The sequence below is a fragment of the Acomys minous genome, assembly GCF_964271855.1.
Source record: "Acomys minous genome assembly, chromosome: 15".
NCBI classification, from domain to species: Eukaryota; Metazoa; Chordata; class Mammalia; order Rodentia; family Muridae; genus Acomys; species Acomys minous.
This window is the reverse complement of record NC_140497.1, coordinates 79,894,020-79,909,271: the sequence shown is the minus strand read 5'-3', so window position 1 is coordinate 79,909,271 and position 15,252 is coordinate 79,894,020. Positions and strand designations below refer to the sequence as shown.

At 44.1% G+C, this 15,252-nt stretch overlaps 1 protein-coding gene across 6 annotated transcripts in view; it reads right to left on the bottom strand.

Annotated features, from left to right (window-relative positions):
- Positions 1–585: 585 nt before the first annotated feature.
- GPAT3 (glycerol-3-phosphate acyltransferase 3) overlaps positions 586–15,252 on the bottom strand; it is a 56,357-nt gene continuing 41,690 nt past the window's right edge. For all 6 annotated transcript variants that reach the window (XM_084759968.1, XM_084759971.1, XM_084759967.1 and 3 more), the window contains 7 exons: positions 14,138–14,231; positions 10,199–10,314; positions 8,351–8,406; positions 7,720–7,805; positions 7,009–7,137; positions 6,699–6,778; positions 586–1,883 (listed from right to left, as the gene is read on the bottom strand). In XM_084759968.1, coding sequence (XP_084616094.1) covers positions 1,769–1,883; positions 6,699–6,778; positions 7,009–7,137; positions 7,720–7,805; positions 8,351–8,406; positions 10,199–10,314; positions 14,138–14,231 — 676 coding nt within the window. In that variant the 3' untranslated portion in view covers positions 586–1,768. The remainder of the gene's footprint in view (positions 1,884–6,698; positions 6,779–7,008; positions 7,138–7,719; positions 7,806–8,350; positions 8,407–10,198; positions 10,315–14,137; positions 14,232–15,252) is intronic.

The window sequence follows — 15,252 nt, the reverse complement described above, 5'->3', positions numbered from 1 at the left end:
CAATTACATGTAATTGCCTGAGTTAACCTGCAAAATAACCCCAAGCCCAGGGCTTTGTTTACAGTGGAATCCAAGAGCCAGAATCCACATAGCTAGGCCTCCTCGGACCAAGGTGAAACACAGAGCAGTGGCTAATGTTGTGGGTCTGTCTAAGTCAGGGTTACTGCTGCTGTGACGCAACACCATGACCAAAAGCAACGTGGGCAAGAAAGGGTTAATTTCACTCACAGTTCCAGTTAACAGTTCCTCACCAAAAGCAGTGGAGGCACGAACCTGGGGACAGGAGCCATGGAGGAGTGCTGCTTACTGGCTTGCTCCTCATGGACTTGCTAAGCCTGCTTTCTTATAGAGCCCAGGACCACCTGGCCAGGGGCAGCCGCATCCATGATGGGCTGGGCCCTCCCTCCCTCCCTCCATCACTAATTAAGAAAATGCCTCACAGGTTTGCTTATATCCAACTTTATGGAGGCATTTTCTCAACAGAGATTCCCTCCTTTGCGATGACTCTACTTTGTGTCCAGTTGATATAAAACTAGCTGCCACGTAGTCCACTCGAAACAAGCAGAGAAAGAATAACGCAACTCCTCGTTTAAAAATATAAAATTTATTCGTTGTCAGGAAGACAGTTCATTTTTGTACAGGGTTACTCAAGAGCTCACAGCGGTAATGCAGTGTATCAAATATCGCTCATGCTATGGGGCTCGGAGAATGCCTGTTTCCCCTTTAAAAATCTTAAGGCTCAGTTTCGAAAAGGTAGTTACACCACTTAGTTTTCTGCTTAAAAGGCTGGGAAAGTCTGAGGCTAGACCACTACTGTGAGGGTGGGGGTGGGGAAGACAGGAAGCAAGCGCCACATAGCTCATTCCTTCATCCCGCACATAGTGTGGTTCTTTTTTATTTTTTTTTTTAAGGCTCCTTCCCTTCGAAAAACTCATTTTGCTACAAATAATAATAATAACAACAACAGTTATAAGACAAAGGAGATCTATAGCATACAATCAAGAAAAGCTAACTGTGCTTTCCCCACTGCGGCTGGATGCAATGCATTATGGGAACAAACAGCATTCCCATGCGCTTCTTAAATGAATCTGACCAACCAGCACACAGGAGGAAACATAATCTCCACTCCATTCCTTTCCGATCAGGTGAACACAAATTTGTCCTTTCCCTAAAAGCAACCATCCATGTTTCTTTCACCCTTAGGACTGTAACCATACGCGGAATGCGGTGTGGTGTGTGCTCACCAGGATAGGAAAGTCAGTAGCACATGCCTGGAGCTAGGACTCAAGAAGTCAAGCCAGGATAGTCAAGAGTTCCTGGCCAGTCTTGGCCACACAGTGAATTTGAGGCCAGCCTGAGGTACATAAATAAGACCCTGCCTCAAAAAAAAAAAATTAACAATAATAAAAAAATAAAAGATTAAAGAGAGGGAAATCAAACATCAGAGTTCAGAGTCATTTCTGAGAATTATCATATTAACAAGTTCGAAACGCACTCTAGAAGCGCTGTCTTACACACAACGACGTCATTCAATCATCAGTGACACCAGAATCAGCCTTACAACGCATCGAGCCAACACAATAACCAACATGTCACACAGGGCACCTGTAGGTTCTGCCTCTGGCATGACGAGGTAGACACAATCTTCCAGTAGAAAAGATTAACACTAGATAAGCAAACACAACAACAACAACAACACAACGAAACAATAGTATAAAATTCCACTTCTAAAGGCCAGTTCTAGGAAGCCATGTTTGCGCGCAGCACTTCAGTCCAGCTCTAGGTCTGGAGACGAGCCGTTGCCCACAATCATCTTGCTGTAATTCTTCTGTTGCTCTTCCTTGTAGGTGTCCTTCACCTTTGCTCTCTTCAGCCCTCCATCCCTGCAAACGGAAAGGTACACACACATAGGAAAGATGCTCTCTGCCAGGGAAGACACAGGGCCCCATGGCAACACATGCCTCCTGGTGACAGGACACTTAATATAAGTAGGAAATGCAGATCCTGGTCTCGGTTCTACAAATGGCCAAGTGTATGCTCCTTTGAGCAAAGAACTCTCACGCTTTGTGACGCTTGGTTAAAATTCAGAGGGATACCACCTTCGTGACATTTCTCCCCTGAAGAAGCAGGCTTTTTCTGGTGCTGGGAATCGAACCCAGGGCCTTCTGCATGCTAAGCAAGCACTCTAGCGCCAAGCTACATGCCCAGCTTCCGTTCTGTTCTGTTTCAGAAGTTAGAGCTGCTGTATTCAATATTTAGACAGAAACAAGGATTATTAAAGCTAAGATGTTTCCTTAGGGTTTTCCCTCAGGAAAACCAGACACAGATAAATTTCTTTAAAATAAATTATTTTATCATTATTCAAAATTAACCCTATGTTTAACAACCTTATTTTTATTCAAACTCATGTTTTTATACTCCAAAATAGACTCAAGATAAAACAAAGAACAAAATTGTAAGCTGCATTTGACCAGGCAGCTCACTGAGTGAAAAGAGGCTCTGAGCAGAATTCTGAGGACCTGACCACACCCTATAGTTTATCCATGGTAACGTCCCATATCCAATGCCCTGGAAAAATCATTCTGTGGCCTGTGGTCCATTTTCAGGTTGGAGGCCGTGCTTAAGGCTTGACTCTCCAAGCCTGAACGGTGCGCTGGCTTCAGGCAGGTGTCTGTATGAAGGTCCGGTCCTCGTGGCACTGAGTTCGCTGTGTAACCCATGATTATTTGGCACTGTCAGAACTGGGCTAAAGTTCAACGGTCACAATAGAAAGTAAGCAAGTTCTCATGCCCCAGCCTCCAGGAGTTAAAATCTAGTGCAGTGTGCCTTTCAACCTTCCTAATGCTGTGACCCTTTAAAACATCGACATACATACATACATACATACATACATCTATATACAATTATTTTAGTTGCCACTTCATAACTGTAATGTTGCCACTGTAACGAAGCATAATGTAAATATGTTTCAGAGATAGAAAGCTGCCAAGGGAGTCCCAACTCACAGACTAAGAACAAATGATTTAGCATCTTATGGTAGGGTAGGGAGCAGTCTCTGGTAGCCCCGCCTCCTCCCTGCTCTTCTGATTTGCTGTTTCTCCTGTGTAGGAGGAAAGGCACACAGAGCCCTTTCTGACCCAGGAAGCTGCACAGTGCACCAACCCGGAAGAGTTCAAAGATTCACAGCTCCTCAGGCTGTCTATACTGCACTAGTATGATTTTGAATAAAAATAAAGTTGTTAAACATAAGTTTAATTTTGAGTAATGATTTTTTTTTAATTTATCTGTGTATTCTTAGCATTTACGTGAATCTTGAATAGGGAGAAATAAAAGAGGAGAGGAAAAGGCCTCTCTTTTTCTAAGGGTCAAGCCAAACTGGACAATACGCCTCCCGGCATCGCTTTTGAGTGTTTCTTCTTCCTAGCCACCCAGTGGAAAACAGGCCAGCTGCGATCACCGTTAGAGGCTTCAAAGTTCTATCCAACTTAGTATCATCCAGCAAAAAGCCAGGCGTGGTGACATCCGTCTTTAGTACCAACTCTTGGGAGGTAGAGGCAGGCAGATCTGAAGTTGAGGCCAGCCTGGTCTACAGAGTTCCAGGACAGCCAGGAAGAAACCCTGACTCAAAAAAAATAAAATAAAATAAAATAAAAATAAAGAAATGAAAATATCACAGCAGTTCTCATTCATCTTTGAAGAATCAGCCTAGATGTGTTCACTCACCCATACTCATCAGGTGAATGAAAAATGTAGCCAGAAAAACAGGAAGGCTCTTTTTTCCAGGTAGTTAAAAACAATGCAATCCAGTAAAGGGAAATGGAAACACTTAAAACGTTTGTTTTCTTTTTGTGAGACTTTGTAGCCCAGGCTGATCTAAAAGGCACTATGCACCCCAGGAAGGCCTGGAACTCACAGGAATCCTCCTGCCTCTGTCTCTGAATACTGGAGTTAGAGGTGAAGGTCGCTGTTGACAGAAATGCTAAGTGTCTCTCTCTAGAAGTTTGCTTCCCTCCCTGAGTCTGAGCCCTCAGTGTCAGCCGTGTGCTTTTCGTAACAGCTTTAGACTAGGGACAGCTGGGCTGGCGTGTCAGAGAAGTGGAAGCACAGGAAAGGAGGTTTTAAGAAGAGGGAAGAGGAAGGCAGTCACACGTGTGAACTTGAAGAGTCACTAAGACGTGTTTATCCAGGAAAACCTGGAGAGTTATGATGTCACGGTGTTACAGCTTAACCCTTGCAGATTAGATTGCATAATATAAAAATGTTCATCTTAGCCTTCAGGTTAGAGCAAATCAGCTGCTGCCAGCCAAGAAAAACCCTCAGGGAGTCATCTGGCATCTAACTTACAAACTGCCATCGACTTTCCTCTCTCATCTATTTCCAAAGTTTGGTTGATTGGCATATTAACTGTTGGGGGTTGGTCGGATGTTATATATTCTTTTTTTGTTGTTTCATTTATTTATTTTTATTTTTTATTTTTATTTTATTTATTTATTTATTTTGGTTTTTCAAAACAAGGTTTCTTTGTATTACAGTCCTGGCTGTCCCGGACTCACTCTGTAGACCAGGCTGGCCTCGAACTCACAGTGATCCGCCTGCCTCTGCCTCCTGAGTGCTGGGATTAAAGGCGTGCGCCACCACGGCCCGGCTCCGTGTTATGTATTCTAATACTAACTACTGGCCCCCAAGATCCAGCTGCTGCTCAGAGGAACACATTCTCACATACAAGTCACCTTGTGGTGTAAACCTTGCTCTACCTAAAGTTGATTGGTTAATAAACAATGCTGAGCCAGGTGTGGTGGCGCACGCCTTTAATCCCAGCACTCGGGAGGCAGAGCCAGGCAGACCGCTGTGAGTTCGAGGCCAGCCTGGTCTACAAAGTGAGTCCAGGACAGCCAAGGCTACACAGACAAACCTCGTCTCGGAAAAAAAAAAAATGCTGACCCTTGGAACTTGGCAGAAGAGAGACAGGTGGGGTTTAAGGTTTGAAGGCGTGGGGTAGAGGAACCATGAGGAAGAGGGAAGAGGAAGATGTCGAGATGGGTTAGCGTGGAGAGAAGGAGGTGGCAGGGTGGGGGGGATGGAGGGAAGTAGGCCAGACAGGAATGATTAAAGCAGCTGGCCTGGGGTGGGGGGCTGGGAAGTGATAAGGATTGCTTAGAGGGTTAATATCTGCCCAGTCCTGAGTAAAACAAGGCTATTCTAAATACAACAGGTGTCTGTGTCTTCATTGATCTTGAAAGCAGGTTAGATAATACCCCTGTAATAATTAAAGATATTTAATAATAAATATTATTATATATTTTTGTATTTTCTACAACTAACTTCTGAAAATGGCCTTTTTGCTTTAAAAATTAGTGACCTCTCAAAAAAGGTGTTTGCCAGAAATAGGCTGGGGTGGTATAAATTAACTAGTTTTAAGGCAGGTGACTGGACAAAATATATGTTAGTGAAATGCCCTACTGTTGGATAAAAAATATAAAATGCTAGCTGGCTCATCTTTGAAGACAAAACCCCTAAATAACCCTAAGACCCTGTGCTGAGGACATCCTGGGATCCTAGTAACACAGAAACCAAGTTCTAGAACATCACTACAATCGCCTCAATTGAGCTCGTCATGCAAAGTGTTTTGAAACACCCAAAAAGTCGATGGACTTGAAACACAGACTATTTGGTGACAGCTTGCTCATATACATGTAAGGAGTGACCTCCTACAAGGTGGGCACAGTGGACCCCCACTGCCCGCTGCTTTACTGCAAATAGTTCTATCCTCACAAATGTGTAAGCTGAAGCCAAACTCTCAGTGTGAGGACATTTGACAATGAGGACTTTAGGGCATTATTAGGGTTGCGTGAGGTCAAAGGGTGGGGCCCTTCAGGTGAGGTGAGTGCCCTTATATCAAAAGGCACTAGAGAGCTTGCTTTCTCCATGCTCAATCAAAGAAAAGGTCATGTGAGCTAGTGGAGAAAGGAGGCTTCTGAAACAGCAAGAAGCCTCGCTGGGCGCCAGCCATGCAGCATCCTTGGGGAAAACTAACGCTATGGAGACACCAGTCTACGGTATTGTGTTGTGGCAGCCCAAGCTGACTAATGCACACCCTTGCATAAGCCTTCCTCAGAACAGCACCCCCACCAAAAGCAAAAGCTATAGTTTTCCATCCTCAATATTTCACTTCCTTCCCTTCTTCAAGTTTTTTTTAACACACTTACAGAAGAGTGAAACCCAAGCAGCCCTGCCCCCCCCATGCAAGCTTCCTCTCCCTTCTTCTGAAGAAAAGGACCCCCGTTTTACTTAAGAACACAGTCATCCAGAGCAGACACTGCATTACCCAGTCTTTGGAGCAAACAGATACAAGTTTAAGTGACTTGTGCAGTTTCCTGTGTGGGCTCCTATGGTGAGTCCTTCTTCTAACCTTCCCCCCCACCCACCCAACCCCGAGGCAGCCATTTGCTGTGCACACTGGGTGGAGATGGAACAGCTATCTCAGGCCATAAAATAGGAGCACTTCCTGAGGTTGGCGTAGGAATAAAGAAAGACTCCTGCTTACGCCAGCCTAGACTCCCATCTGTAAGAGGGAGAGAAGGGCTTCTACCTCACTTAACCCTTTATGTTCTTTGTGCTAAGTCTAAAGCTAACCAGTCCAGTTTTGTTAAATACCCGTTTCTACAAAAGAAGATGCCTACTCCTGAGAGGTCACTTACCACGAAAGCTCAGTCAGTCCTCCTTGGACAGCGATGGCAGATTTCACCCTGTTTGCAAACTGAACCGCATCTTCTCCTTCCTGGTTGAACGAAAAAGTCACACATCTTGAGTATGAAGCTTTTAAACACCTAAAAGTGTCTCATAATCATTTGTTTTGTATAATACCAAATACAATACTAAGACACAATCATCTACTAAGAAAGAAGATAGGCCTAATGGAAGGAGTGGAGATACCCCAGGTTTTAGGCACAGGTTTTCTTGCCTCTGTCTGACTGAATAAATCAAAGACTGATGGTATCTAAGCAGTACCTCTCTGGTCATGGGCGGCATGTACCACACGTCGCACACGATGGCCCAGCTGGTCATTATCCGAAGCAAGTAGCTCACCAGGTTGTATTTACTACTGTTCCAGAATGCATCTCCAAATTGTGGGTTATACTGAGAAAAAAAAGAAAAGAAAAGACATTTCAGCGGTGAATTCCATGCTGGCCTCTTTCAACCAAATCACTGGTTTTCAGGTAGTAAGATAAACAGGTGTAGGAGACCCCAAGAGAATTTACTTTACTTGGTAGAATCTTTTTCACAAAAACTAGGCCAACTCACTAATGCCTTCTGTTGGTGCCAACTGCTTTGTTAAATAGATCCCAGAGTGCTACACTGAGAACCGTTTACATGACTCTGAAATATGAGACTCCACCAATCAGATTTGCCCACAACTATTTCCTTAGTACTAATAAAACCTCTGCCATGCAGTCATGCTGCCTGTCAGTCTGTCTGTCAGCTGTCTATCTACCTCTGTAATTAAGTATCTACCTACCATCTATGTGGCTATATATTATCAATCTATCTATCTATGCTCTGTCTATCAACTGTTGGGTGTCTAGAGAGACTAAGCACAAAATGTAAAATATAAAGAGCAAAAGAAGCTGAATACACAAGAGTTAGCTTTACATTTGCAGCTATATCAAATAAAATTAACAATCAAACACACACCCCCCCCCTTAAAACCGCTAATTTTACCTTTATTGCCACTGGATATATGGTTCCTCCGATTTCAAAACTTCCCTTTTTAAACATCATGACTGAAGTATTGTTGATGCAGGTACCTGGCAGACCGGTGAGGAAGGGAGTCATGTTTTAAAAACAGATTTTAAAGGGAACTGCTTTAGAGGTCATTCCATTTTTATGGGTGTGCGTGTATTTGGAGGTCAGAGGACTGTGTAAGAGAGTCTTGGCTCTTCTTCCACATGGCCTGCAGGCAAGCTCCCCTTCCTACTAAACCATCTCACGTGCCCAGGACTCTACTTCCTGTAGAGTCTAAAACACCATGAAGGGGGCTTTGCTGCCACTTTGTAGTGAGCCCTTGCTTAAAGAACAACTGAGAACCTTTGAGCAATCTTAACTGCAAATTTTGCCATTAAACACAAACAGCTGCATCACGGCACTTGGCAATCTCAATACATTTCATGGCAACACCTACAAAGTCCCAGGGCACGGGTATGGAAAAATTAATTTACAAATAGCTTCTGTGACTCATCAGAAAGCAGGGAATGAAAAGGCATCCCCTCCTCTGACAGGGGAGACAGTTCTGGTGTCTCTCAGGTGGCCTTGTTGCCATCCTCTATAGCATGGTAGCAGTCGCTGCTCTTACCTTCAGGGAAAATTAAGATAGGTAACTTTTTCTTATCAGCGATGTGTTCTCTTAATCTGTAAGGAAAGAATAAAGGATCTGTGAAAAAATCTTGAAAAACAAAGAGATGAGAGTCCATGATGGTAGGGGGGAAAGCCATAAGGGGAGAAGTAAGAGCTGGGCATGGTGGTGCATGCCTTTAATCCTAGCACTCGGGAGGCAAAGGCAGGCGGATCACTGTGAGTTCGAGGCCAGTGTGTTCTACATAGTGAGTCCAGGACAGCCAGGGATACACACAGAGAATCCCTGTCTTGAAAAACCAGGGGGGGAGAGAGAGAGGAAGAGAGGGGGGAGGGAGGGAGGGAGGGAGGGAGGGAGAGAGAGAGGGAGAGAGGGAGGGAGGGAAGAGATAAAGAGGCAAGGGGAAGATGGAAATCTGCACACTTCCATTTTTCCTACCTCTGAAGTGAGTGGGTTTTGGTGACTTCAGCCTGCTTTCCTTGTGATGGGGTCTCATTAGCTCAGGCTGGTCTTGAACTCACTACATAGCTAAAAATGAGTTCAAACACCTGACCTTCCTGCTTCAACTTTCCCAGTCCTGGGACTACAAATATACACTAGTGAGCCCATCTCTTCTATCTACTCTACAGTCATGTGCCCTTGGCATCTGCCCTTCTCCAAGTGTTGATAGTTTCTGTGTGAAAAATAAGTGGGAATTCTGATTGTGCTAGATATGTCTGCATTATGGCCATTAAGGGGAAAAAAAAGCCTGAAATGAGTTGTGATTAACTTCCCTATGAAATCAAGCACTGTGAGCCAGGTATGGGAATCCCCAGCACCCAGGAGAAGGGAGGCTATTACAAGTCAAGGCCAGCCTAGGCTACACAGAAAGGGCAAGGGATTTCGGGGGAACATGAGCCACCTCTGCTTGTCTAACAGCAGTGAGCAGACCCATCAGGGAAAGCTTTTCCTCAGCTTTGTTCCTGCTGGGTTCATCTCTACAAAGCCCCAGACAGAATCTCCTTCCCTTTCTTTCCGTAAAAACCTTCTGTAGTTTGGATGAACTCTGCAGACATGTGTTCACAGCTTAGCTGCCACCTGTGTCACTAACGAGGGGTGACAAACACTACTTTAGGAGATGGGGCTAGAAGGAAGATGCTACTCTCTGGGTACATGCCCTTATGGGAAGGCTGAGGCAGGCTTTGCTCCCTCTTTCTCTTTCTCTTCTCTCTCTCTCTCTCTCTCTCTCTCTCTCTCTCTCTCTCTCTCTCTCTCTCTCTCTCTCTCTCTTTCCCTGTCCCCAGAAAATGGACAGATTTCCTCTGCCACAAACTTTCAGTTGAGTGTGTAGTCATGAGCCTAAGCACAAGAGCCAAGGGATCACGCACTGACTACACTGAAACCGTGAGCCTAGATAAACCTTCCACCTATTGAGTTATTTCCTTGTGGTTTTTGTGGTGGCAATATGAGGGTAAAGCAGAGATTATCACTCACTCTGGTGACTGGATTCACATGACAGTGGCTATCCAGCAAAAACAAGCAAACATTCAGCAAATAAATGATCAATTATTTAACCCTCAAGGTGATAATTTTAAACTGTAAAAGTTCAGAGATTTTACTCTACTTAAAGTCATAGAAAAAATAGAACATCTGAGCTTTCCAGTCTGGGTATATGTAGCCATATGTCCCACTGACTACAGAATTATTACATTAATCCCATTAACAAGTCCAGCTGCAAATAGAGTTTTGCGTGATTTCACTTCCATTTTTATAAATCTCCTCCCCTCCTCCGCCCTGCCATTTTAGCCAGAAGACCAGTGAATCAGCTTTTTTGTTACTCCACAAAAGCCAGAGAACTGTGCTGCTTACCTCTTAGTCACCAGATGCCGGTCCTTAATTTCTGAGCGCTCAAACCAGACATGTGGGCATGCCTTAACCATGGCTCTCTGAAGGACCCCCATCAATCCACCATGAACCTGTCCAACCTAGAAGGATCAGGAGAAATGGACTCTAAAGGCACCGCCGCATAAAGAAAGCTGGGGTCTTTTCACGGGAAGGAAGGGGGCTGACAAATTCCTGTTCTCCACACGGAGAGAAGATTGGCTGCCTCCTACTGATGGGCGAGCTCTACATCTACTCAAATGATTTGTAAAGCCAAACACACAGCAAAATGTGCTCCTCAGCAGCGCCCTGGAAGCTAAGTCACTTTGCTCCTCGGCTGTCCTAGAACTCTGAAAAGCAGAGATCCCTCAGCTCCACCAAGATTATGGAAACACAAATCCCAGCTACACTGAACCATGATTTTAAATGCACCCGAAAGACAAGGATTTAGTGCGTGACACCACACTCTGATTCGAGCCTTTGGGAATGAAGCTCTCTCACACCTTGCTTGGGAGAAGGAATGAGGGCATTTAACAGCAGTCGAGATTACATATTCAACTATCCTCCATTTCAATCATTTCTCTTCTTGGAATTTTCCCTGAAAATACAACAGCAACAAAATGGAAATACATTCTCAAAAGGTATTAGCTATAGTATTGTTTATTGCTGCAAAATATTGACAACTACCTAAATCTCTAAGTGGATAAAAACAAATGGAAAAACTGTAGTATCAATGATGTGGTAGTGTGGAGTGTGTGTGTGTGTGTGTGTGTATGTGTGTGTGTGTGTGTGTGTGTGTGTATGTGTGTGTATGTGTGTGTATGTGTATGTGTGTGTGTATGTGTGTGTACGTGTGTGTATGTGTGTGTATGGGGTGTGTGTGTGTGTGTATGTGTGTGTATGTGTGTGTATGTGTGTGTATGTGTATGTGTGTGTGTGTATGTGTATGTGTGTGTGTGTGTATGTGTGTGTATGTGTATGTGTGTGTATGGGGTGTGTGTGTGTGTGTGTGTGTACATACACATGCATATAAACATAGAACATTATGCAGCTGAACAAAGGACAAGGCTGACCTCCTGGACAGATAAGGAGTGATGATATCCAGAAAAACAGTGTTACATCACAAAGGCTAAAGACCAACAACGTTCTGAGGTCCTCAGTTTCAAATGTGTTATAATCAATTGTTTGTTGGCCAGAACACGGAGGAAACAGGGTGAGGCCTCAGAAACAGAAAACCATCATCAGCTGGCTGCTATGGTTTGAACATGTCCCCCAGCATTCCTGCACTGGAATCTCAGTTCCCACTGCAAAGGTGTTGGAGAAGGGACCTAGTATGTCTGGATCACAACAGCTCTGCTCAAATGAACCAACTAACGCCATTTTTAGAAGGCTGGAGAGATGGCTCAGCAGGTAAGCACACTTGCTGCTCTTGCAGAGGACCTAGGTTTGGTTCTCAACACCCACATGGCAGCTAACACATGTTACCTGGCTCTAGTTACAGAAAAGCCAGTGCCTTCTTCTGGCTTCCTAAGGAGTTGCATGCACACAATGGACAGACATCCACATAGGTAAGACAGTCATACACAGCCAGGTGTGGTGACACACATCTGTAATCCCAGCACTCAGGGAGGCAGAGGCAGGAAGATCTCTGCATTCGAGGCCAGCCTGGTCTACAAAGGAAGTCCAGGACAGCCAAGGCTGCACAGAGAAACCCTGTCTCAAAAAACAAAAACAAAAGAGACATTCACACACATAAAATAAAAATAAATATCTTTGCAAAGGGCAGGGGTGTGGGGGGGGGGGGACTCAGGAGAACAGACCTCCTCCTGAAACTCCAGTCCTTCTGATATGCAAAGACATGACAGTCAGATCCTCACTAGAGGTCTTGACTTTAGACTCTTCGGCTTCTCATGGACCAATAAATTCTGTTCCCCACAAATGACCCCACCTGCAGTACTGTTAGGTTAGCACAAGATGGACCTGCGATGGGCAAATCAGCTGCCTGGGTTCCTGCTCTCATCTACAATGAAATCTCAGGCCTGACCTAACTGCATCATAGAGAAAACAAGATGCAGTGGTTGGAACGTGGGTGACCACATAGGTCAAAGGCTGATAGACTACGTCCAGGTCTGTGCTGGACCCTGCGGAGGGCCGCCTTGGGTAGGCTATGTGGAAGAATCCTAAGTACTGAAATTGCCTACAAAATTGTGTTTGTATGACGCAAATGTATGTTGTTCTCCAGTTTCATTTTATTTTTCAAAATATGTAACAGTCAAAATTGCTTTCTAACCTACAAAAAGATAAATGACCAGTTCCTATCTCTTTTCCCAAAAAATGACAAAAGATTCCTTGGGTTTGAAAGAGCTTGGTTTCACAAATTAATAATGTGTTAAAGTGTACTTCTCTAAAAGTTATATATTATGATGATTTTTATTTCATTTGTTTATTTACTTGAGTAGGGAAATGGGCATGTGTGTCAGGGTTTTACTGTGTAGCCCTAACTGGCCTGGAACTTGCTATGTAGTGCAGGCTGGCTTCAAACTTACACCTATCCTCCTGTCTGTCCCTCCTCTGTACTAGAATTATAGGACTATGTTACTATGTCCAGCATGTACTTTTATTTTAGACTTTTTTTTTTCTTTTCTTTTCTGGCAGTGCTGGGGATAGATCCTGGGGCTTCACATGTGCTAGCCAAGTATTCTACCACTGGGCCAAAGCTGAAGCCATTAAACTTAAAATTATAGACAACTCAAACATGTAGCAGTAAGTGGGAATTTTTGTAAAGCCTTGTTGGCCATACACAGACAGTGGAAGCCAGTATGTGTGCTGGCACTGTGCACGCCCTCACTTTAGTACGCACCTAACCTAACGGGCACCCTTGAAAGGCTCTCCCAGAAAGACACCCACGCCACCACCATCAGCCTGGAAAAATGATCAGTCAACAAACCCACTTACCACCCTCACAGGCCAACACATAATCCACAACAGGAGAACCCCGGGACATCTGTCCAGTCATCCCATTCCACACATCACCTTAGGACACATTTAACCATCGAGCGGGCATCTGAGATTCGCCCAGTGGAGGAAATGTCAAGATAAACTAGTAGAGCAACAGAAAACTGAAGCTTCAGAGAAAGCAGCAGAACTTGGTTTCTGTTCGGGGCCAGCCAAGGGCATGTGGGGACATGGTTTTGCTGTGGATTTTGTGGTTATTGCACATTTCCTGCTCTTTTCCTTTTTTTTTCTTTGAGGCTGTGGACAAAATCTGAGAACTGGGCTGCGGTATAAGTGTTCTACCTCCCTTGCCATGTCCTCCTCATTAATGAAACAGATTATTTTTTAAACTGCACTTATCTTCCTGAAAAGAGAAATAGTTGGCTGGCAAGGATCTGTAAAAGTCTGAAGATCTCTGACATGAACTCTGCTGCCCCATATTTGACCACTTCCCCTTGGTGGGGAGGCCTGATGGCACTCAGAGAAAGAATAAACAGGCTACCAAGATGAGACTTGATAGCCTATGACCATATAGTGGGGGAAGAGGTCCCCCTCGGTCATAGGGGAGGAACAGGAGGATACAAGTGATGGGATAACAATTGAGCTTTAATCTGAATAAATTAATTAAATTAAAAAAAGAAAAAAGTCTGAAAACTCTAATTTTCATAGTATAATTAACCTTTGTCTGGGATGTTTTAAAAGTGAGATGCGATCAACTTTACAAAGTTCTGTCCAAGCAGAGCTATGTTTCTACTTGGTATCATTCCCGCCTTAGCTGCTACAGCAGTTTTCCTGCACTGTTCGCTCCTTGTGTAAATATACTGCCCAGTCTATACAGCTATATCCCAGATGAATTTCTAGTAAGAAAGTAACTTTCTAGTTTGCAATCCAGCGAACACACACACACTTGAGACGCTGATGAGGTGCTCTTACCATGGCATAGCATCCATCTGTCGCCAAGATTAAGACATCAATGGGAGAAGTGTGATTGGCAACACAAATGCCTCCCTTCTGGGGTCTGTACTGCCTGCAATTAAAATAACGGTAAGTACCACATCTCAAAAAAACACTAGATATTTTACAGAACCGCATATAAAAATGTGTCTTATTTAAGGGCTTTTTCCAAGTTTTTAGATACATAGACCCATCTTTTAAATATTATCCCCATTAGTATGATGAGTTGGGTGAAAGATTATGACATTTTCCTCTCTCTCTCTCTCTCTCTCTCTCTCTCTCTCTCTCCAAGACAGGGTTTCTCTGTGTAGCCCTGGCTGTCCTTGACTCACTTTGTAGACCAGGCTGGCCTCTAACAGGCTGTGTAGCGAAGACTGGCCTTGAACACCTGATTCTCTCGCCTCAGCCTCCCAGCTGCTAGGCTTACTGCATGGGCCACCACACTCAATCGACCTAAAAAATTTAAGGAGCCCTTTGTTGATAAACACCTGGTCAAACCAAGTGACAAGATGTCTCCTCCTATAAATGAGACAGAAAGACTAGATCCGTGTGGGAGGAGCTTGTTCTAGAACTTTCATAATTCTGGTGTTGCTGAGCAGGGTGGCTTGAGTCTGTAATCTCAGCACTTAGGAAGCCTAGGCAAGAAGATTGCCACAAGGTAGAAGCCAGACAGTGCTGCTCAATGCGCTCCAACACAGCCAGGGCTCCGTAACAAGGTCTAGTCTCAAAAAGATTGATAATAATAAATAACAATTTTTTTAATTTAAGAGAAAAGTAATTCAAAAGCAATCATAATCGTTTTGATTAAGCTGATGACTTTGCCTAGCTACTTATATTGTCTGATTGGGGGTAAAGAAAACAGAATGAAGTTTTTTGTCTTAAGAACCAGGTAGAGCGTTTTAGTAATGGGGTGACCAAGCGTGGACAACAAGCTTCAACCTCTGCCTTACCCCAGGATACCAGCAGCAGCATCTTCAAAAGAGACAAACCCAGCTCAAAGCCTGATCTGAATCTGTATCACCCTTAGCAACAAGACCCAGAGTTTCCACTATGCCTCTATCCAATGGAATAGCAGCAGTAGCCCATGAGAAGCA